The sequence below is a fragment of the Haliotis asinina genome, chromosome 1 (genome assembly GCF_037392515.1).
Source record: "Haliotis asinina isolate JCU_RB_2024 chromosome 1, JCU_Hal_asi_v2, whole genome shotgun sequence".
Lineage (NCBI taxonomy): Eukaryota > Metazoa > Mollusca > Gastropoda > Lepetellida > Haliotidae > Haliotis > Haliotis asinina.
The window spans coordinates 77045683-77070694 of NC_090280.1; the positions used below are offsets into that span (position 1 = coordinate 77045683).

Here is a 25012-nt window from a genome sequence, read left to right on the forward strand (position 1 = left end):
ATCAGGGTGACGAGCGAACTCTATAACCATAACTCTATAACCGGAAATTATACGTTGTGCATGAGCTGTGTAGCGCGTATGTGTGTATGTGTGTGTGTGAGAGAGAGAGAAGAGTGAGCGAGCTTTCACCTCTCTAGAGTGATTGTACTTTGCTTAGCCAATAACAACGGATACATATTTCAGTGTCAAAACAATTAAGGATCTTTTATATAACGATAATTTTCATGTAGTGTTTTGACTGAACTAGAATTACTAGATAAATTTTGAATAATATGTTTTGTACACAGACAAGTGGTGTTTTATGAATGGTATTTTAAATTATCAACTGAGATCGTTAGTGACCGCATCCTCAGTTAACCACTTTACATACTCCATAACTATTTCCAAATAAAATGTGATGTATTAGTTGCTGTACTGATTTTATAACCTTTGAATATATTATATGTTTTTTATTAATGTTCTCTCGTCACGATATGGCTGAAATATTGCCAATGTGACGATAAATTTTAACTCTCTCACTCATTCACACTTTGCATCCGATTCTAAGTCAGCGGATCCACGACGCAACATTGCATCTATATCAATAAGAATAACATACAAGATGAACATATAGTGCCGTGGAGGTGCATGACAAAATGGCCAAATAGTGAATAATTTCTCAACACCTCAGGAAAAGGAATAAACACAGTTATGAAACACATATAAAACAGAAACACATTGTTTGTTTACCGTCCTTTTATTGTAAATCGTTGTGTCTACAGAAAAAGCATCGTGAAACGACACACTATTGTCATAATTGTCATCCACAATACCAATCATGTCATCGTGTCCCAGTTGCTGAGATCGATGCTCATGCTGTTCATCACCGATTGTCTGGTAAAGACTCTAATATTTCCAGACCGCCGCCATATCAATCATTAAGTGTCGTCAATAATAACGGGTTAGAGTATATGATCGTTTACACGAAGGCAGAAAAGGGGAAACTAGTGTAGGTTTAATACTCAACGATGTAATAAATAGTATATCAATGATAATAATACTCTTGTGCATGCCTAAAGCGCTAAGACGTTGTTGCTCTTCTTCACCCAAATTACTTTGGCGCTAGAATGTTAGGTGTCACCGGTTACCCATTCACTGCTGTGAGAACAGATACATGTTTGAACAAGTCTCAACGAGGAAACGAAACAATCTCAATGCAACACACGTTTTCATTAGAATCATTCAGTTGTAGGCACCAAAACCACATTCCATCTTCTCAACTTTCCATACGCATGCACACATGCAACACACGTTTTTCATTAGACTCATTCAGTTGTAGGCACCCAAACCACATCCTGGTTTCACATATTGTTAATTAAGGGCACAATCAACTCTCATCTTCTGTATGTCAAGCAAATGCTGTGGCGCTGAGCTATTCAACGACTCCCATAAAGGAAGTGCCACTCGATCTGAATTACGCTTCATTGAAGAGAACCCTATGAGATTGCAATCACATCCCACATTAATTAATCGATGATTTAAACCATTTAAAATGTCACCCTGAAGAATACGACTTACACTTACACACAAAACTAATACATGTTCATACGATCTAATAATACAGGGCGTCGTCAAAAAGTTTCAGTCGAGAAATATATTCAGAAACCCATTTGTTTGAATGCTGTTTGTAGCTTGTGCATCATGTAAGCAGCCCAGAAACGACCCAGTAACTATTCCGTTTGGTGTAGGTACAAATGGTCAAAAAGTTGATAAGTAGATACTGTATAACACAAAAATATATGCATTTCGGATATGTATTCTACCTGTCGCGTTCTGAGCATACGTGCATATGGAATTAAGCGCTACGTAAGCAAACTCCTAGCTCAAGCCGAGAAATAAGTGTATCGCCTACAGCGATTAGAAACCCCGGGTGAATGGCTTCACTGGCGGAATTCAGAAGTCTTACAAAGCCAGTGAGATAATACAAGAAATAAGAGAGGCAAAGAGAGTGAAATAGGACATGGTGGTTTTGTAGCTGCCGTTGGTGGTAGTTTCTATGACCACAACTGGAACAGTGACGTCGATCTTCGGCGTTGATGACGGAGATGATGTCCGAGTTGATGATGGCGTTGATGACGGAGTTGATGATGGAGTTGATGATGGCGTTGATCGGCTTGTTGACCCTGCGCAAGAAAAGCTACTATTGAGTAACGTGGAAACAAGCATAGGTTATCACCAAGTCACCCCATTCCTGCTGATTTCGGACCACATTTCAGGTCCCATAACAAAAGGGTAGGGAGGCCAAGTGGTTAAAGTGTTGGCTCGTCACGTCTAAGACCCGGGTTCGATTCCCAACGTGCGTGTAATGTGTGAAATCCATTTCTAGTGTCCCCCACCGTGATAATGCTAAAAGCGAGGTTAGCCCAAACCATTCACTATGAGGCTTATACCGTGTCTGAATATGTTCTGATGAACAATGAAACTCAGTCACTACATGATGAAGTGGTGAGGCTTGCAGCATTTGATACATTCTCAAATCTAACAGAAATATGAGATACCGTGTAACAGACAATCTTCCCGTAACAGACCCCTCTGACTATGTCAGTTACACTTTAGCAGTTGCAGAACGCCACTCTCGCCATTATTCCAGCTAAATAACCGAGGTCTGTAAATAATCGAATTGGGACCAGAGAATCCAGTGATCAACGGCATGAGCATCCATCTTCACAACTGAGATACAACGACACGTGTCTATCAAGTCAGCGAGTCTCACAACCTAATCACGTTAGTCGCATGGTTTGCATCCGATCAGTTCTAGCACGGATCTTCACAGATAATAAACAGTCACTTTATATAGATTCAGATGTATAATTATGATACACAGATCGGAATTACAGTTGATGTAACATTAAAGGTTTTGAGGCTTGAAGACACTTACTTGAGCTCTCTTTGCTGATGCATCTGCCGTTCTGTACTCTGAATCCGTTCTGTTCATACACAAAATACACAGTTTGAGTCGATAGATCACTTACAATACATTCATGTCAAATTCAGAACAATTGTCAAATAGTCTGCTAGTCATTCATATTAATTCCTCTAGTCTTTTGAGGTTTCATGTTTCATGTTGAGGCTTCAGTGAGTGAGTTAGTTTGTTTTTTCTCCGCCTTTTGCAATATTCCAGCAATATACCGGCGATGGATACCAGAAATGGTCAGTTTGGAGACCAACATGCGAAATGCAGTTTGTTATCATGACAGGTAAAATCTTCCAGAAACAAATGTACTCATTATCTGAATTGTAATCTTTTGCTAATCCGATGCTATTTAGCCAAGTCAGCGTCGAAAATGAACGCTGGTAGTCTTACAAAGAAACGCATTTTTCTAGAAACGATACATTGTTTAGTACAGGACGTTGGGGTAGCCCAGAGAATGAAGTGTTCCCCCGTTCCGCACAAGACCCGGATTCAATTCCCCACATGCGCACACTGTGTGAAGCCCATGTCTGGTGTACCCTATCGATATATTGTTGGAATATTGTTAACAACGGTATGAAACGTCACAACCTCACTCACTATGAGTGTTTATCATATGTGTATAGGCTCTGAGCGTATGCCATGTCTGTATATGTTTTCAAGAATAAAGGAAGCGTTCATTTAAAAAGTCCACATTGACAATTTCTTACCCTCACAACCCAGACCCTGGAACCGTGATCCACACTGATACAGGTGCTGTCGTACACCAGAACCATGGCATCCTCGCTGTAGATGTTGCCAGTGTTGGCCACGGAGACGTTGTAGGCAGTGACGATACTCCTGTCTGAGTCTACCCGCACAGGACACTCCACTTCATTCAAGCTCCGCTCAATGGCATTTGTTACCTGGGTATTCGGCTGTTGAAGGCTCCCATCATTGCTCACCTACAAGAACGTTTAACACGTGCAGGACTTCCGTGTGGACAGGGTTGTGGTGACCATGGTTAGAACTGAATCTCAGTAACCCATGCTTGTTGTAAGAGGTGACTGACTGGATCGGGTGGTCTGACTCGCTGACTTAGTTAACACATGTCATGGTATCCCAGTTGCGTAGACCAATGGTAAAGCTGTCGATCACTGGATTGTCTCGTTCAATCACATGCAAACCGCCACCATATAGCTGGAACATTGCTGAGTGCGGCCCCAAACGACATCCAATCCAAACGGTACAATACCTATATTCAGGGTATTCTAATTGGGACCTGTACCACTTCAGGAGTGGCTAACTGACACCCCCTGAACATTATTTCCGCTTACTTATTTCAGCTTATATGATCAATAATCTGATCTCAGATGTAACGACAGTCACAACTGTCACAAGACTGGTTGACCAAATCGTACTGTTCCTTTTGGCCTGAGAGTATTCTTATCATTCAGTGATACTGCAAACTATTATTACATTCTTCCGCACATTATACACTCTCTTTTGTTCAAAACCTGACAATATACTCAACAAATAAAGTCAGTTTACTATTCAGCATTTTTCCTCGAACATTTTCAGTTTCTTTGGGTGTACAATGAATGCTTTACTAACATAAGCACTACCTCCAAACGTAAGAAATCAAGATTTGACAATACCGTGAACTTAGTGGATCGACATTTGATTGTCACATCTTCTAAGAAGGTCTGCCCAAATACTGTGAGTCTCTGGCAGTTGCTGGTGGCCAGGTCACAGTGACCGTTGTCCTCGACCTCGTCCAGCTGTGGTGGTTGGGTCAAGTCCACGGAACAGTCAACACCGCCAAGTCCAGCATTGCAGACACACAGTCCTGAAAAAGGTTAGCTCAAACTTAGCGAGCTTCTCTTAAACTTATAGTCTTCTTCACAATGCCCAGCAGTGAGACACTGAAGATAATTCTCCAGCAACACTTAACGTATGGGATCATGAATAAACTGAATAACGTGGTTAGATTCAGGCGCATGGCTGATGTTTGTTGCCATGCTTTGTTTGGTTCTTAACACCGCGCTCAGCGATATTTCAGCTATATGGAGACAGTCTGTAAATAATCGAAGCAATCAAGTGATCAATAGCATGAACATCGATCTACACAAATGAATACAATGTCATGTGTCATCCAAGTCATGTGTCATACAGCAAACACGGGTTGCTGAAGAGCACATTCTAACCCGGATCTTTAAGGGTCCGTCTTTTGATAAAAGTAATGAGATCATTTACCCAGGCCTTTACAGCATGTTGTTGTGTTCATCACCTTCTTGGTCTGAAGTATTGGCTACGCTTCAACTCACGAGAAGAGAAATCACTAAGACAGTGTCAGAACCAAAGTAGATAATAACCCCTTCCAGTAAAATTCCACTTGGTAAGATCAAGATGTAGGCTTTTAGAAATATGGAATTACCAAAGTCAATATACCCACGTTCAGGTATGAACCAATGTGTTCCTTCACCAGCAAAAACTTACCTTACAGAATCACGTCTGAATGGCATCAAACATATGTCCAGGTTAATGATCCGACACAATGACAGACACTAATATTGAAGACATACCTGCTCTAATCTATTCAATACTGGCAGTTATTAACCTGTATATGCCATTCAAGGTTTCAGCTACACTACAATAATTCTTCTCATCTGGTGGGCCTAACCTCTGCTGCAGGTGCCTCTGTTGCTACAGTCGTTGGGACAGACGTTGTTGGTGATGGTGTCGAACACGGAAGGTGCTCCTGGGTTGTTGGGGTCAGCTACCCACAAGTCGGGGTTGAGCAGTACTTCCATCTCACAGGATGAACGAACTGTGTCTATAGACATCATTTGAAAGTCGGTGGTTCCAGAGAGCTGCGAGTGTGATAAATATACACGTAGTTTGATTGTGTTGTCATATGTTGCTTGAAGACACTTTTTTCGATACAAAAAGAAATGATTATTTCTATGCATATGATGAAACATGACCCCGTTATTACCGTCTTTTATCATCATCAGCCACCACCATCAATAATACCATCATTCACCACAAATTCGCTCTAGCCGTTTCTGTCTTTCTCCATCGGTCCACTCATCCATCCATTCATGTATATCTGTTCTGTCTTACGCCCTTCGAGAAAGCAATATAACCTACCAGTATATCGTTAATGCAGTCATCACGGCTGTTGTCAACGTTGACACCTGGAACGTCGCGGCACAGCTGGACAGTCGAGGACGCCGCGAACAGCTTGTTGCAGAATTCAGCGGCTGTTTGGTTGGTCCAAACTGCCGATGGAGCTTGCTGAAGTGTACAGGAGGATTAGAAATCGAAACATATTAGCAAAACTATGCACATTCGTTGGCTTTACAGGGAATGGGTGTGTGATGTTGCTTAATGGAGAACGTAAAAACAAACAAAAAAACAAAACAAAAAAAACCCCCAAAACATAAAATAATCAATATACCCTTTTGTATCGGCTTCTTGTGTCGATGTTTCCGTTCTGTACCGCTCGCTTCTTCCTGCTCTGACGTATGACACAGGGAACATCCTTGTAGTGTTCTGGTTTGAGCTCAAAGTTCATAGTGGAAAGAGACGAACATGTGATGTTTCTTCCTCCGTCACAGAAACAGTACTTTGGGGGCTGCTGCGATGTCGTTGTAAGTGTTTGCACGTAGTCTGGGTTAAATAAGTCCTTCGTCGTTACTCTGAAAAGTGTAGCATATATTACATTAGTATATTTAACAAAACATAACTATGTTTGTTGATACGTATATATATCAAATTAGTGTTACTATGTTTTGGATACGTTCCTAAGCTTATCTTATGTTTCGAGACTAGCATATGTTTTAAAACATAATATACATAAAAGGAACCTCACCGCCAGGAATCGATGAAAAATGTATTAAAGGAGCTCGCTTGTGTCCCATTTCTCATGATGAAGTCGTCATTTCTTGTGTTAGACAGCTGACCGCACAATCCACGACTCGCTAGAATGTCTTGGATAGTACCAGGAAATTTGACATTCATGTACTTGTTCCAGAGAGAGACGGTAAGTCGTGCCCCCGTGGGTAGGTATATCTAATTAAAATAAATTGGAAACACACTATGTCAGTGTATTTAATACTGTAGAGCGTTAATGGCATACAGAATACATGTTATCTCTGATGAGTTGATAGTGTTCGTGCGTGTGTGATTTTGTGTCTGCGTGGCTGTCTGTGTGTCTGCGTATCCCAATATTCGAGCACTTTAATTCTTTCTTCATTTCCTCATATCTCTAAGTCTGTTTTGGTATATTCTCCCCTTCATTAATCCCCACCGAAAGGGTTAAGGTCTGGGCTGCAGCTTGGCTAGTCTAAAACTTAAACATTTCATCCCACAAATACTGTTTTGTGCAGACCTCAATGCGTTTTTTTCATATCACAAAATCCAGTTATCATGCTACAAAATCCATGCAGCATTCAGGAAGTTGGAAGGAGGGGATCATTTAAGATGTCAAAATATCGTTAATTCGTCAAATGTTCACAGAGATTAAGAAACGAGTGTCTGTCAGACACGTCAATCTTACAACGAGTTGTTTCAAAATGTATTTAACGAGCGAAAGCTAGTTGTAAGATAAATGGTATCTGACAGACACTTGTTCAGTAATCCGTTTCGTACGAAACGTACAATTTTATGACAGAATTGATTCAAATGTTATTTTTTTTCTCATCGTCATAATACAGAACACAGCCTCGTGAATGAGTGACGTCCCTAGACTTCCTTATCCCCAAGGTGACCCTCCACCAAAACGTTTCTGCCACATCTTAGCGTCATCAAGTCAATAATGGTAACGCAAATGGGTAAGAAAATTACAGAAATTTAATCAAACACTCTAAAACGACGATGCTACCATGTACATGTGAATGATTTTAATTATGAGCATAAAATATTTGAGCGTGTGACGTCATTTCCGTCATTTCATTATTATCATTATTATTACTGGAGTTAGTTTCCACTGATTTCGAGGTAAGATACTTGTCACCTTGACACTGTGTATGTGTGCGCTCGCCTGTGTGCTAAATCCCCTTAAGGCAGCAAAAGTACTGTTAGCGCCCCATCGTTCCTTCTATGGTGATCTGCCTTCAGTTGCTGCTACAGCCCGTATTTATATTGTAATATTCTGACAGTGGCATTCTAGACATCTGTAGATGCTAGTTTTAAAATTCTGCTCCTGTGATATTCTAGTTGTCCTTCGTTGACAGGTTTTCATTCTTTAAATACTAGAACATCCATCATACATTTAGCACTCGTTAAGTCAAAAAGTGACTTGTTTCAAAAGTGATCGTTCGCAAGATATCGGTAATTTCCGGATGCATAGTGAAAACTGGAACCTCTTCCCGCGCGCTATACTCAAATGTTTCTTCTAGACAGAACTCAGTCATGTCATATTTGTTTCTCCAAATTGCTTGCATTTGTCAAGTTGAATGTAGGTCGATGTAACACTTGTTCTGATTGGACAGAAAAAAAGGGAGATAAATCTGCAAAAAGTCGCTAGACGATTTTATGAGAACCGCGAAATATGGCCCTAATAGAACAGAGGTTCGTAGGAAGATATGACAAGTAACCTATGTGGGAAGAAAATACGACATTCCATGACTTTAAATTTTCACGCTATCGCTCTACACACATAAATGTATTGACACGTACCTCATAAGAGCTGGAGCGCTTTCTTATTTCCATGGCGTTGTGTGAGTCGTCACAGCCCTGATGATTTATTCTCCATGAATTGGTATCGCAGGCATTCATGGAGAACACCGTCTTCCCGGACCGAACAGCTATCCCACAAATACAGGTACCAGTGCGTCTCGTACAGCTTCTTACATCGATCTGTATCTGTAAGTGCCGATTACAATGGTGATTACAATGGTGATTACATTATGGTCGGGGTTGGAATGGGAAAGTGTAGTGTCTATAAGATGATGTGAGGTTGATGAAGTTTACATTGCCCAGCACATGTTGAGTTATAGTTTTAGTCCGGAGTTAGGGTATCTTTTAGTGTCAGTAGGCAATAAACGATGTAACACACTACATATTTACCTCTATATGTTGTATATATATTATTATATATAGTTATATATTTACCTCTATGAGCTGACTAGGCAGTTTATATAACGTAAATCGCCCCAGCAGTTGTAGTGAATGTTTTCTGCAAGAAGACAAAATGCGTTTTGCAATAAACACACATTTATTCCATTTATTTTTCGAGGCCAGTTTGACAGGTCATACAACTGCCTCAAAGTATTTGCAGCAGAATTGGAATCATTCGTAAATAGTGGCGTGTGCGTAGAGGTCAGTTCACAAATCAGTTGAGTTTGAAGCAACGGTGTGTCCGGAGAGACCTTGGATGGGTGATGGTGTTGAGCAGCTTGACCCCTGAGAGTTTCTAGCACTTCTGTCCAGTCCCACATTGAAGCACATGTGATGCATGCGGTCTTATCTTGGGCAAGTGAGTTTGTTCAAAATTGCCTGTGTTCACCCAGCAGACAAATGGGTACCCGGTGGAATAAACATGTGTAACCTTGGGATATTCGGGCAAATAATGTGTTGTGCTATTGATTGTTACCACTATGATCACACCTAGTGTGGAGTTTAGCTCTATATAAATGGAGACAACGGATAGTTTTCGTGCAACAAATAATAACAAGTGGTTGATAAGGATTGCCTTGTGTTGTGAAGTGCATTTGCACTGTTCCATAAAAGGCAGCTGTCTAAAATAAGCTGGGTGAGTGTCACTTTATATCTCTCAACATCTACTGGCATTAATGAACTTACCCTCCATCAAAGGGATATATGTATGGGTCGTTGTTGCAGGAGCAATGTTTATATCTAACCAGGTTCGTGTCCTTCACAACTTTAACCTGAAAGAAAATTACCTTGTAGTTAATATGAAACTTATTAAGCAGTCATCCATCCATCCAGCCAGACAGCCAGCCAGCGCCGATATCCACTGTATAACTGCTCAAAGGCGCTTTGTTCTCCCTTGATCATTGGATCCCCATCACAACATCGTATTTTCATTTTCAACTCCCTTGGGAGAATACAACTCTGCTGCCTACTAAGAGCACCGGATTAATGTGGCTTTCCCATCCATACTGTGTACCCATTCACATCTGGGTGGACTGGGACACATAGTCACAGTAATTTGTAATTAAGTTTACTGCACGTTGCTGTACCCGCAACTTGGTGTGTGCACTTATTCATGTGGCCACCGTCTGGTCATCTATCGCAGGATTACTAGCCTGGCTCGCTCAACACGCCCCCGGTGAGCTAGAAGCAATGATGCAACGGACTACACATACTGTACCAATGTAGGAACAGAACTTCTACCACATCGCAAACACTTTACCATTGTCCTACTAAACCGCGCCCACTGACATGAGAGACACAAATATTGTTGTCCCATCAGTAACCTGACGATTACAACAGTTTTTGTTAGTAAGAAGAAGATCAACGTATAAAGAAGATCAAACGTATGAAGAAGATCATCCAAGATACCCTACCCTTACTGTCCCAATAGTATAGTTCTTCCAAAAGGGGAATCGCGGGCTGATGTTTGGGGTCCTGAGAACTAGTAATGAATTAAGCTGGCTGCTTCCATATGTTGGTGTTATGGTTCCGTGTACAGTCATAGACACAGGCTGGTTCCACTGTGTGTAAGGAATGGAAACCCTACAGTCTTCCTGGGAAACCTGCCCTGTTGAGTCAGCAGTCTGTATCTCGACTGGCATGGAACAAAATGCAGGAAAGGACTCAGAGATGTTTCCGCATCGGAACGGCACCGTGGCTCGGACTTGAACCTGCCCCGTCTCACCTTGTCTGATTGTTATTTCTTCGGTTAGGATCTATGTTAAAAGAAAGAAAGAAATATATATTTTATGTATCACATTATCAAATCGGGAATACCAGGTGTCAACACCTTTTCCTCGTCATGCGTGTATATACGTTAAGCTGCTAAAGTCTTTTACAAAAAATGTTTGTCTTAAGAAGCGACTAACACGCCTGGGTAGTCAGATTCAAGAAGTCAGGTCAAGTGATGTATTTGTATGAAGGCCATTGGCCCATGATACATTATTACGCTTACATAGATTACATTAATTACACGCAATGTACAAGGGTGTTTTATAGGTGTTACAGATTTCAAACATATTGTTCTCTTAAGATTAAGCTTTGACAAACATATCTACATGAATCATTTAAAACATCACTACACTTTAAATTCTTTAACTGTCTAAATGACTGAATTTTGACATTGTGGTAATCTTTATGAGGTAGATAACGCTGTCTTAAATTTCTATCGTATTTCCACATTTTCAATTCCTGTGCTACACAATGAACATAATTGCTGACTAAGTTCAACTCTCCGGCATCCACCCTCCCTCTTTAACCTTTATTTTTGAAATTTCACATCTAAGTCTTATCACCGTTCAATAACTTTAAATACATATTAACTGCAACATTCTTAAACGCTGCCATGTAGCTGGAATGTTGCTGAGTGCGGTGTAAAACTAAAGTCACTCACTATTCTTAAATTTTTAAAGGAAAGCTGAAATATTAGCAACACCTTCGGACAGCTAGACATACCAAACACCATTACACATACAGAAGATCAAGAACATGAGAACTATAAGTTGTATATCCACAATTATTATGGTAAAGTAATATACTCATGGACACATATAAAGGAACACGTGAAAGTACAAGTGATCCCATATTTATTTCCAGAATTTCACCCAGAGTGCAATAGATACCTTGTGAAGAAACCTGGAAAAGAATAAAGGAACACTTGTACTTTCCTGTGTTCCCTTATTTGTGTCCATGAGTATATGTTTTAATGTTTCTTTGGTATTCTGTATTGACACATGGACACGAGTTTTAACCAGTACTTTTTAAAAAATCGACATTGTACATTTATGTACAGTGGATATTAACCACATTCACCATATACAATGGCATTTGGTGTCTGGACTAACGTTTAAAAACCCTTTAAAGACTCGCTGACGTTATCGTATCACAGTTGCCTAGAGCGATGGTCAAGCTGTTGATCAGTGGATTATCTGGTTATCTGGAATATTTCCAAATCATCGTCACACTGCTTGGATACTGCTGGTTGCGCAAACACAAAGAAATGTTATGGAGGGAGTCAAGTGTGACGAGAGCGTTTTATATGAACAATACACATAACTCGACAAATTCCTTGTAGTTATGATAATGCTTAAACAATACCTGTGAGTCATGTTCGCGGGATCGGACTTCCAGACAAAATAAAACATGAATAGATAAAATGCCACCACCACCAAGCATGCCATTAGGTGGAATCTGGTCGGGGTATAGTGTGGAGTCTTACCTCAAAACCGACGAAGAAAGGGTCTGCACGATTTGAAGGACCGATTGGCATACCGGCACCGAACGAAGCATGGACCTCACAGCTTATCTGAAAGTGGAAATATAGTTCCTGGTATTGGTCACGTGATGCAGCAGGGCACAGTTGTACCAAGTGTATATCTATCGGAGTGATGGATCTTGACTCGAAAAACAAAGACACCCTCTCCAATAAACAAACAAACAAACAAACAACTAACTAAGTAAAGAAAGAAAGAAATCTGAAGTTTAAGTAAAACTAGTAGTATTCTATTTTTTAAAAGAAAACAGAATTTTTGCATTAGTTAACAACAGATATAGCATATTTTTTAACACGAAATAATTCGTCGATTGGCAGTTTTCGGTTTATTTCAACTATACTTTCAACTCTTTGAAACACTGATGCTGAGACTTTTGTAGGTTTTTTATGCTCTTCTGTCTGTTTGTTGTGCTTTTTGTGAACAAACAAATCTATTCTTAACCGGTTATCTCAGCACAGACAAACTGCAAATAACTGATCAGCAAATAAGGCTGTGCAGCAGAAAGAAAAATAACGGCGGCAGATAAGATACATAGTCTTCAACAGTTCAGTGATAAAACTAGGCAGTATGATATAATACCTTTCTTGTTCATTTTGCTGAATCGGAACAGGGCTGGTGCAATGGAGGCGAAAACGATTTGATATGCTTCGTTTGAAATGTTGAATGAACTATATTTTACGTGAGTAATTGTTAAATATGAACTTGGAAATCTGAGTGCACTTGTTGGATGGTGGCGATATTTTATTTTGACATTTTGAACCGAAGCGAGCGAAGAACTTTGCTAACCTTCGCATGCTTCGAGAAGATATAGGAAGACTGGTTGTTTTTTTCTATCTGCTGCGCATCCCTATTTGCGTCACACTTTGCTTTTGGTTTAAGTTACACGTCAGAAATAGCCGTGTGCGACTCACACTGAAGCCGACTTTCGTTATCCCCGCTGCTATGAGCATCGTTTGAGTGATCTGGGTGTTGTTGATGTAGGTGTCGTCCATCAGCATCGCAGGGTGTTGGTGTATGAGGACGTCGTCGACATACCATGTTGTCTGGTGGAACAGTCTTTGGTTGGACGAAGGGGGAAATGAACACCGGAAATAGAGGTCACTTTTGTCGAAACCAGTGTCAGTTACACCAGCAGTGACAGTAGGCTTGGGACTGTAGGTCGGTGCGTCTGATATCGAATCATGGCATAAAGTCAAGCAATCGAACACAAATTAGTATTGTATTTGATATAAGGCCTGGCCATGCTGTATTCCCTTAATATATGCACAAGGCAATATACAAATCACTTTACGCTTTTGTGTTTGACCTAGTGATTACAGATTTTCTGCTTTGTTTGGATTGTTGTTTAACGCCCAGCACAGCAATATTCCAGCTTTGTGGCGGCGGTCTGGAGTCTGTAGTCTAGTGATTAACAGCATGAGCATCGATTTGCTGAGATACGTAGACATGTGTCAACAAAGCCAGTAAGACTGACCACCGGATCCCGTTAGCTTTTTCCTACGACAAGCATTGGTAGTCATTAAATCTGTGGAAGGCAAGATGACTGGACCGAGAGGTATATCCAAAAGGGTGATATTATTTGAAAGAGGAAGTACATTAAAACATTTAAGCCCCTTCGAATATTCACCAACAACAATCGTGACGCATTTGCTTTATGTCCCACAGCCCGGAAGAACCATCAGAGAAGTTGATCAAGACGGTTCAAAATGAATGAATGAATGAATGAAGTAATGAATGAATGAATGAATTAAGTAATGAATGAGTTAAGTAATGAATAAATGAATAAATAAATAAATAAATCAATAAACAAATAAATATCACGTTGCACGGCTATTTGTCAGGAAGCATTATTAGGGTACGGTCGGTTTAAATCCGTATTTACAAAGGTCAAAGACCACCCCACACTGCCTATCAAATAACCGCGGAATTAATAATATACTGAGGGAAACAAATAAGGTATCACGGGAAAGCACAAGTGCTCCTTTATTATTCCAAGTTTCATAAGCTGTGTGACACAAAGCTGAAGAAATCTAGGCAAAAATATAGTAGCACGTGTGATTTCATGTGATATCATTTCATGTGAGTAGACCACCCTTCTTTCAACTCCTAAATATATGCGCAAGGAAAGGTAACAACAAGTTTACGCCACTTGACGGTCTGTTAACATCACCAGGGAAACAGGTCGATGTGACTCAATCGTTAAGAAACAAAACACCAAATGCGATCAATGTATATGGAATATATACTTACTTGGGGGGATCGAACCTGCAAATATAATTTATTGAAAGTTGATATATGATCGCATCAGTACATGAGTTATAGTGAGTGAGAATGGTTTTAGCAATATTCCAGCAATTATCGGTAATGGGCTTCACAGATTGTGAAGGACATGAGGAATAGAACATTATAATCACTAGGCTACCCCATCGCTCAATCATTTAAATGAAATAGAACCCTGAAATTGTGGTAATCTAGCCATACACTTTAGGCTTTCGTAGATATATTTATTTCAAAGACTGTATGGCAGGTTACAATCACACAATACTGAGCATCTTCTACCGAGGACAAGTGAGAGTGAATTTAGCTTTATGCCGCACTCAGCAATATTCCAGCCATATTGCGGCAGTCCCTAAATAATCGAGTCTGGACCAGACAATCCAGAGATCAACAGCATGAGCATCGATCTACACAATTGTGAACCGATGACATATGTCAACCAGATCAGGGAGCCTGATCACCCGATCCCGTAAGTCGCCTTTTACAACAGGCATGGATTACAGAAGATCAATTCTAACCCGGATATTCACGGATAGTATGAGAGAAAACGTTGAAATGCTTACGGAAACAGTAGGAGCTCTGATGAATGGGCGAGCGCCCCAGATTATACACAGTGTATCCGTTACAGTCCGCTACCTGTATCGTAAACGAATTTGTGCATGTGCTGGATGTATCCTGAATACACATGGTAGCTATGTTGCCAGAAATACCTGTAGAAAAATATTACTACATTATAATAAATTATTCATGGTGTTATCTAAGTGATTACGTTAATTCGGTTAATTATCAACGAGGTTTACAATAAAATGAGAACATAAATGTGGGGGGAATGAAACAAAACATGATGATCCATTGATGGTCCAGCTACGATAACATACAGACCGCCTCAGTACAGCTGGAATATTGCTGAACGCGGCCTTGAACAACAAATAAAAATCCCAAATACATTTATGCACATATATACACATATATACAAATGCTAGCGCACGCACATGCGGGCGCACACACAAACACACGCGAGGAGTGTATTCGCCTTAAGCTGAACTTTTGATCCTAGGAATTTAATTATTACGTTTGGAAATCACATGAATGTTAAGCACACCGTGAAGATGAAATGCTAATCACCAAGTAACATTATCAATGCCGATAACAGGAAACTTACTTTGTCGCCATATCACAATGTAAATGTAAGGTTATAAACAAATTTGCCTTTCCATCAGTGCAACATACTTGTTCTAAAATACCCACATACCAGTTAAGAAGTGAGGACGCCATAAATTGAATTTAGGAGACTATTAATTTAACTGGACTGTGCCACAAGCAAACAGGTTCATACAAATATAATGTTGTGAAGAAAAAGAATAAGGCACGCCTCCCTTAATACCATTGTCAAGGCTCTTCATATCATAAACATTGCGTTTGAAACAAATTTTCTTTGTCGCCATACCGGATACAATGATCCACAGTTGAACGGGATCCTTTGAATTTGATCGGGGAGTGCAATGGTTTGAATACCCATTACGTTTGACCTTCACAGTCAAAGAATGTTAAGTTCCTAAAGAACGAATAAACTCAATTTTTGGTACTCGTTTTATGACTGCATATGAAAGGCTTCTGGTTAGTCATAAACGGAACACCATTTTGTTTGTTCAATTAATACCAAGCGCTCAAGAGTTGCTAAAAAGCCGTCTGCTTCTGTCTCGAACCCTTACTACATATTGCTGACCAAAAGGAGTTTGAATATAACGCTTTCTTCCTCGGAAGCGAGGTTGTGGTCGAAGTGACAATATTATCGTAAGTAATATTATATTGACCCCCGCCTCGCTCCCAAGAGTGAAATTGTTATGTTATAAGCAGTGTCATGTAAAATCCTAATGTCCATCAATAAAATACATATTTTACTACCAGCAGAAAGTAATTTTGATTTTGTATGTCGGTGAAAACAAACTTAAATAGCATTTATTCTCAGAAAAGGGCGCCGCCATTTTTTAAAATCGTGAAGTCACGGGCTGAATAAAGTCCGTCAGAATTATTAAGATTATGGTTTGTTGTCATCAAGTTAGAAAATCAAAACTATTTTGTACTAGTAGTTAAATATGCATTTGAATCATGGCCAATAGGATTTTGCATGACACAACTTGTAACATAACGACTTCTTCCACGGAGGCAAGGTGTGGGTCGAAGATACATTCATATTGCAATCAATATTATATTGACCTCCACCTCCCTTCCAAGTGTGAAATTGTTATGTTAAAAGCAATGTCATGCAAAATCCTATTGTCCATCAATATAATACATATTTTACTACCAGTGAAAACTAATTTTGATCTTGTAAGTCGGTGAAAACAAACTTAAATAGTATTTATCCTAAGACAGGGCGCCGCCATTTTTTAAAATCGTGAAGTCACGGACTAAAGTCCATTTGAATATTAATGAGATTATGATTTGTTTTCATCAAGTTAGGAAATCAAAACTGCTTTCTACTAGTAGTTAGATATGTCTTTGAATCATATTAACCAAAAGGAGTTTGCGTAACACAACCTGTAACATAACATAACCGAGGTCGGGGTCGAAGTGAAAATACTGCGCGATAAATTCCTTCACTTCCTAAATTTACTTGGTTTGTAACGTTCACTCACCAGTATGTAGACACTTGTCAATGTACGTCTTTATGTTTGGTCTGATAATCCTAATTACTTTATAACCATACTTGTATGCACTTTGAAACTTAATAAAAAGAAGCGATCTGCGAATGTATGACAGGAATGTAATATCTAGCCATTTTATAGTTTGCCTATATGAATCATAATTCGCACGCACGCCCTAGTGAATGTCGTCTGCATCATTACAGTTCACGACGAAAACAATGATTCTGTTGAAAGCTACGACAGCTTAAAAAAAAATAAAAATATTCAAATTAAAGTTATAGGAGCAATGTCAGGCTATTACCTTGTTCGAGGAATGTATCCATCAATATCCACAAAAACGAGTGATATATAATGGATTGGCGGTTAATCCTTTGAAAAAAGGGTGTTGTTTTTACATAGACACAGACACGACAGAGTGCATTCAGTATAGATGAGTAAATGTACATTTAAATCCGCATAAAAGTAATTAATCAATAAGCGTGTTATCGGTTAATCCTTTGATCGACCCAGACACAAGAAATGCCACATGGGGGCCTTTGTCGGGTAATCTAAGTGGCGTTACTTCTGCAAAGACAGTCACTCATATCTATACCTACTATTACATCACGGACACGCGCCGCTCTGATTGGTTGAAGTTTCGTTTGCGGTCGGGAATTGTGCACTGCTGTCAAAAAGGTCGATTTAAGGTAACTAAAGATCGAAACGAGCAGTTTTAATGACGGGTTTTCATTTATAACGATGTCAATGAGAGATTTATGCGTTTGCACCCCCAAGAGTGTATATGTGACGTTTAAACAGCTCGAACAAGAAAAATGCTAACCGCAATAGTATCAGTGAAAGTGAAAGGAAACTTACTTTGTCGCCATATCGGGTACAGTGAACCACAGCGAAGGAACCCAGGAGCGGTGTCATGAAGTTCATAGTTCGCAGCACCGTACCACCCAGCGGGGAGCGTCCTATCATTGATTGTAGAGTCAGGCTGAGTTGCTTTGTCAGGGTTTCGAATGCCGGCGTTCGGAATGTCCATAAAGTCCAGACAGGGACGTACTGACAAAGGCGATGGATTAAAGAAGCGGCTTTATTTAACATATAGTAATGAGAGAGTGAGTGAGTTTAGTTTTACGCCGCACTCAACAATATTCCAGCCATATGGTGGCGGTCTCTAAACAATCGAGTCTGGACTAGACAATCCAGTGATCAACAATATGAGCATCGATCTGGGCATTTGGGAACCGATGATATGTGTCAACTTAGCAAGCCTGACCACCCGATCCCGTTAGTCGACTCTTGCGACAAGCACAGTCGCCTTTTATGGCAAGCATGGATTGCTGATGGCCTGTTTTACCCCGGGCCCTTCACGGGTCTAACCTTGTGGTAGTATGTGAAATGCTTTGACATGAAATAAGTACAAATGACATTGATCTGAAATGCCTCCAGGATGTGAATAACATCGATGTTGCAATCTTGCAACATATTCATTATTTATATGGTGTAATATATATTTTTTCATTCATTTCAAATGTTCCCCAACTCTACTGCCTTTGGAGGATCTGGCCACCAATCCATTTAACCTGCTCTAAAGACAAACGCAACATAGGGACACTTCTAATCTAGCGGTATACAAAGTGAGTAAGTAATAGAGGTGTGACGATACAGAATATTCACGATACGATACGATACGTATCGCGATATCTTGGAACGATACGATTCGATTCGATGCACATCACGATATGCTATCTTTAGTTGTTTTCTTTAGAAACGTATACTAGTATTTTGATATCAAGTAACAGCGTAAATTTTGACAAACCCGTCACTTTCTAGTGTCAATGAACAATTTGGAGATGAACGATACGTATCACGATTCGAAAAAATCATCGATATATTTATCGCCCGTTAAAGTACAACGATTATCGATACTACGATATATCGTCACACCCCTAGTAAGTGAGTTACGCTGCTTTTAGCAGTGATCCAACAGCACCACGGAGTGGGACACCAGAAATGGGGTTCATACATCGTACCCATGAGCGGAATAGAACCCACGTCTTCAGGGTGGGGGGCGAACGTTGTAACCATTTGGCTACCTCACCGCCCCGAGTTGTTTGTACGGATGGAAATGAATAAATATATACCGGTTATTATCTCGTAAATATTCTTATATTCTTAAAAGTAAGAGTGGCCTGTAGGTGCAAAAGCCAGTCTGTATTTTGGACGCTGGAAACGTGTGCCAATATATGGTTCACCTACCAGTTTGGCCATGCACTACGTGCATCCAGGTAGTCGCGATGAGGATGATATTCCATGTCATCATTTTTCGGTGATTACTGTTGAAAGAGAAATCAAAATAGTAGTCCAACAGTAGTACGTATAGTATGAGGGAGTTTACTTTTACGGCTCTTTCAGCAATATTTCAGCAATATCACCAGGAAGGACAGCAGAAGTGACTCTCACAAATTGTACACAATTCATACATTCATTCATACGGAATCGAACTAGGGTCTTCGGCGTTACGGGCAAACGCTTTGACAACCAAACTATATCATGAACCAGAACTACACTCTTAAAAAAAAGAGAACAAAAAAAAAACCCAAACAAACAAACAAACAAAAAACCAAAACAACATCAACAACAAAAACACAAACGCACGAGCTTTATAAACAGGTGATTTCGATATGTTTATACGGCAATCATCACTAAGACAATGCTTGAATCCCTTTAATCATGTCATGGTTGTTGTAAACAGCGCGCTAACGCATCCAAAATTGTGTTCGTAAACGATCTATGACAGGCGAGTGCAGAAAAAAGTTGTCCACGTGATGTACGTGTAGTGTGAGATGAATATCATGTACAAGGAGTGAGTGAGTGAAATTTACGCATCATTCCAGCAAAGTCACGACTGGGAGACACCAACAATGGGCTTCACACATAGTGAACATGTTGGGACTAGAACTCGGTTCTTCGGCGTGACGAGCGAACGCCTTAACTTCTGCGTTATCCAATCGCCCTTATGCTCCGCGAACTATGGCAAGACTAGAGGCTGTTATGTTATCCAAGACAACCAGTTTGACCATCCAATCCACAGCATGAGAGACCAGTGCGAACCTTATTACTTCTTAAAGACAAACTTCACAACTTTGGTTAAACTACCCAAAGTAAAGACAACCTACACCTGTGGTAATGACTAATGACAAAATCTCTTTGCTGCCTGAAGGTACAGCTCGAAGCCTTGGCTGAACTGTCATCAGGGCAGGCTAAAATGTAAATTTCGGTTTTCCCGGGAGAGCCAATTAGGCAAGTACCGCCAATGCTAACGATGCGGTGCCGGGGCGCATAAGCCATGTCGAGAGTAGAGAGATATCTTTTCAAACCATAATTATAATCTCCTTCGCTTGTTTTGAACTTTATGTAAGTGGCTTATTCGCTTGTTTTGACAAATATTGAAGGAAGCTTCATGCGTAAAGAGATCTTTTTTCAAAACATAAAACGTTGTCATAATCCTCTTCGAATTTTAAATGTATTTAATTAGAAATAATAATAATAACATTGGAGGATGATTAATCCATGCTATTATATGTAAGTTGCAAATCGAAGCCGAGCTGTTATGCACATATTCGTGATGGCCGATGCGCAGTTAGAATTCACCGAGTCAACACGCGGAGGAAGGAAGAGGAGGAAATTGTAACAGTTGCAAGGCAACTTACACAAGCCTACTCCCGACTGGAAACCCTGATTGACAAAATTGTAAACAACATCATCGGTGGCATCGCCTGCACAGACCACGTATCCGAACTTCTTAAACTCAAAGACAGTGAATGTGATACCACGGACAATGACGACGTGTATATAACTTTATTTACATTTCTATATGAATCAATGAATCAATGATTTTTGTATATTTAAAACAAATTAATACATATAATCTCTTTACTGGCCATTTTCATATGTGCCCAATTTAAAGAGCGTCCACGTTAATGCTGTTTTCTTTGTAATTTGTCAGAGCCTCCGAGTGGCGCGCGCTGTGTTCATTCAGCCATAACTTTGCACTGGAAGTACCGTGAAGGCTGCACTCATTGAACCGAGAAGCGTTACAATTTTAGTCTTCGCGGTCATGGACCATTGTGACAACCTACATTGGTTTTAATGAGAAGCGTCAATGACAAACATATTACCTGCCTAAGGTAACGGCTAGCAACCTTGGTTAAACTGCCCTGAGTATTGATAAACCCACATCTGAGGTAAAAAAAAGATAAAACAAACCTTATTGCTACCCCGGATGTAGACCTCTTAGTCTTGGTGCAGCTCTCACCAGTGATAACCCACATCGACCTTCACTAAGACACAATAATGACGACCTCTATATGGTCCTGAAGGCGGCCCGTCGTTCTGTCGCGACTGATGAAGCCCCTACTTATATCAATCCGATTGAGGAAGTTGTTTGAAGATCAAAACATCGGATGATATATTCTAATAATAACGCACCACACGATCGCCACCCATGCCATGTGCAAATTACGTTCTTTTTACAACATATAGTGACCAAAACATGTTATGGGTAGTTACAGGGTAAACATAAACTGACGGGTGGATCTACTTCCTGGTAGGAGAAGCAATGGATCTCCTGACTGAACCGGAACAATACTAAGGAATACGGGTTGAATGCTCTGCGTTTCGCAACTTTCGCTTTGCGTCACGGTACCATTTACCATTCGCTCACGCTATGTGGTATATTTAGGTACTATTGTAATTCTGTATGTCAAACATGATAAATTCATGTTGGTATTGCTCAAGACTGTGTTAAATAACTTTATGGTCATCATGTGGGAATCAAGAATGGCTCTTTCGTTCCTAGTGATCTGCGGTATGAAGTTTCTACTGCTACCTTACCCAGACAACAAATTTGCAATCAGTGGCGTACTATCATTTTTTATAGGCTTTCAAAACGTGTTATGATTAAAAATCACTCATAATTTTCATTTAGGGATTAGGGGAAGTGGGGGTGTGTGGCGCGCGCGCGTGTCTGTGTTTGTGTGTGCGTGCGTGAGTGCGCGCGCGCGTACGTGCGTGTGTGTATGTGTGTGAGAGGTATATATATATATATATGTGTGTGTGTGTGTGTGTGTGTGTGTGTGTGTGTGTGTGTGTGTGTGTATCTCAAACGTTTTAATTATATACTGTGAAATTGTACGAATGACTAAATATCTGGGGCAACTCTAGACTAGTCTCTAAAATGAACAGACCTGTGAAGGTCCGGGGTAGAATAGGCCTTCAGCAACCGATGCTTGCCATAAGAAGCGTCCGTGCTTGTCGTAAGAGGCGACTAATGGGATCGGGTCCGACTAGCTGACTTGGTTGACACATGTTATCGGTTCCCAATTGCGCAGATCGATGCCAATGTTGTTGATCGGCGTAAAACTACACTCACTCACCAACTCACTAAAATGAACATATGTCTTACGATAAAAAAATACGGATCCAAAATTTTGAAAATGAATTAAATGTATAATGAAACGGAACCCTGAAACTGGTCATCTAGACTTGCCACATATTTGAGGCTTTCTTGATTATGATTGTATGACAGACTACGATGACCATTTGTTCGGGAAAAGGTTGGGTATCTTCTGTCTTACTAAATAGCACATCTAAAAGTTTTATTGTTAACTTGCAATGTGATATCCAAACGAGGACTAGTGAGTGGTTGAGTTTAGTTTTAGGCCGCACTCATCAATACTCCAGCTATATGGTGGCGGTCTGTAAATAATCGAGTCTAGACCAGACAATCCAGTGACCAACAACATGAGCATCGATCTGCGCAATTGAGATATGATGACATGTGTCAACCAAGTCAGCGAGCCTGAGCACCCTTTAGTTGCCTCTTGCGACAAGCATGGGTAACTGAAGATCATTTCTAACTCGGATCTTCACGGTTGACGAGGACTAGTAAAACCAATCCAGACAAAAAATTCAACATTCAATTGAATTGTTCAAAAACTTCGCGATGCTAGTAAGTTTGGTCACAAAGTCATTATCGAATATGAACGTCAAAGAGCATTTTTCTCACCAACGGGTTAGATTCCCCACATGACCACAATGTGTGAAGCCCATTTCTGGTGTGATATTATGGGAATATTGCAATCGGAAGCGTAAAGTTACGCCCACTCGCTTTGATTTAAGATGGGTGTTCTGTATCAGATACGATAATGACTGGATTGGTCACCCGGACCTAGACTGAAGTGATCACACTATGGAATACTGTAAGGGACATTCTCGCGATCTCGCATTCTTGCAATATCACACTTTTGACACTTTAGGTCGAGATTACGAGAACGCGAGGCCGCGAGAATGTCCCTTACAGTGTTCTATATCACATCCGGTTCGTTTAAACTGCTTGAAATGAGAAAGTTCAAATTTTCGCCACCACACCCCTTGTTATTGAACTGACTTAATTCTGCATTGCTGCAGTGGTCCCTGTTATTAAATCTCAAAAACCTTCCCTAATGTTTTCGTCATCAGCGTCTGACAGATCGCAAAGTCCGCGAATATTCCGCTAGTTAGTCTTCAGCAACCCATTCTAATCGGTACTGGCGACTGACGAAATCTGGTGGTCAGGCTCGCTGACTTGGTTGGCGTCCGGTTGCACAGATTGATGCTCGTGTCGTTGATCACTGGATTGTCTGGAACAGACTCGAGTATTTACGGACTGCTGTCATATGGCTGGAATATTGCTGACTGAGGGGTTAACAACCCAAACACCTAAATCTTTAAAACAATGTCAGTCACAAAATTGTCTGGTCCACATTCGATTATTTACAGATTACTGACATATAGCTGCAATATTATTGATCGGTGTGGAGTAAAACAGCATACAAATTTCAACAGAAGAAGCGGCGGTGGGATAGCCCAGTGGTTAAAGCGTTCGCTCTTCACGCCAAAGACCCGGGTTCGATTCCCCATATGGGTACAATATATGAAACCCATTTCTGGTGTCACCCGCCGTGATATTGCTGGAATATTGCTAAAAGCCATACTCACTCACTCAGGAGACTCAGGATGCTGTCTTGTTGACAGGATCTTGTATCTTCAAAGACTAAATAAAACGTGGTAGTGGGCACTTGGACCGTTTGTTGGTTATCGTTTCGTGGTCGTTATATAACGTCAGACCCATGGACGTAAATATATTTGAGATGGGGCTTCGGTACTGGCAGTGACGACTGATAAGGCAAGAAGTCATTTGACTTTCTAATATCAATGCTTTCTTGTTTCCTGTTGTTTTCCGAGAGTCTCGACCCGTGGATAACTGGGTTGGAATTGGTCTTCAATAACCTTGTTGTAAAAGGACACAGACGGGATAGGATGGTAGGCTCGCTGACTCGTATCCTGATTGCTCCTGAATATTGCAGTTTTGTCTGGATTGTTTTTACTAGTCCTGGTTAGCTTGTGGGAGAACTACAGGCCAAGAAGTGCTGGTTTGGGTGTGCTTCAAATATACACGGATATACATCTTTGAGTGGCTTTCACATACCACACCACACCTCACTTCAAGGCACTAGACACGACACCACAGCTCACTTCAAGACACGTCATACCGCATGCCAAACCTCACTTCAAGACACCACACACAACATCTCACCTCACTTAAAGACACCACAGCACAGCATACACTACATCCGACATCAAAGCACCACACACAACACCTCACATCATTTCAAGACACCGCACACAAC

General features: G+C 40.5%; 1 protein-coding gene and 1 long non-coding RNA gene across 2 annotated transcripts; both read right to left on the reverse strand.

Moving 5' to 3' along the window:
• Positions 1-717: 717 nt before the first annotated feature.
• LOC137282961 (von Willebrand factor D and EGF domain-containing protein-like) lies at positions 718-18198 on the reverse strand. The gene is made up of 17 exons (XM_067814588.1): positions 18147-18198; positions 15207-15353; positions 14617-14631; positions 13278-13534; positions 12312-12398; positions 10468-10809; positions 9740-9825; positions 9050-9113; positions 8615-8800; positions 6807-7006; positions 6393-6633; positions 6083-6229; positions 5613-5802; positions 4588-4778; positions 3661-3894; positions 2918-2966; positions 718-2162 (listed from the first exon to the last, which is right to left on the reverse strand). The coding sequence occupies exons 2-17, from the start codon at positions 15328-15330 to the stop codon at positions 1942-1944; spliced, it is 2634 nt and encodes an 877-aa protein (XP_067670689.1). The 5' UTR covers positions 15331-15353; positions 18147-18198; the 3' UTR covers positions 718-1941.
• Positions 18199-18209: 11 nt separating this feature from the next.
• LOC137282977 (uncharacterized) lies at positions 18210-21623 on the reverse strand. Its single transcript, XR_010956847.1, has 3 exons — positions 21549-21623; positions 19539-19615; positions 18210-18338 (listed from the first exon to the last, which is right to left on the reverse strand). It is a non-coding gene; the product is annotated as an uncharacterized lncRNA (long non-coding RNA).
• Between the last annotated feature and the right edge of the window lie 3389 nt (positions 21624-25012).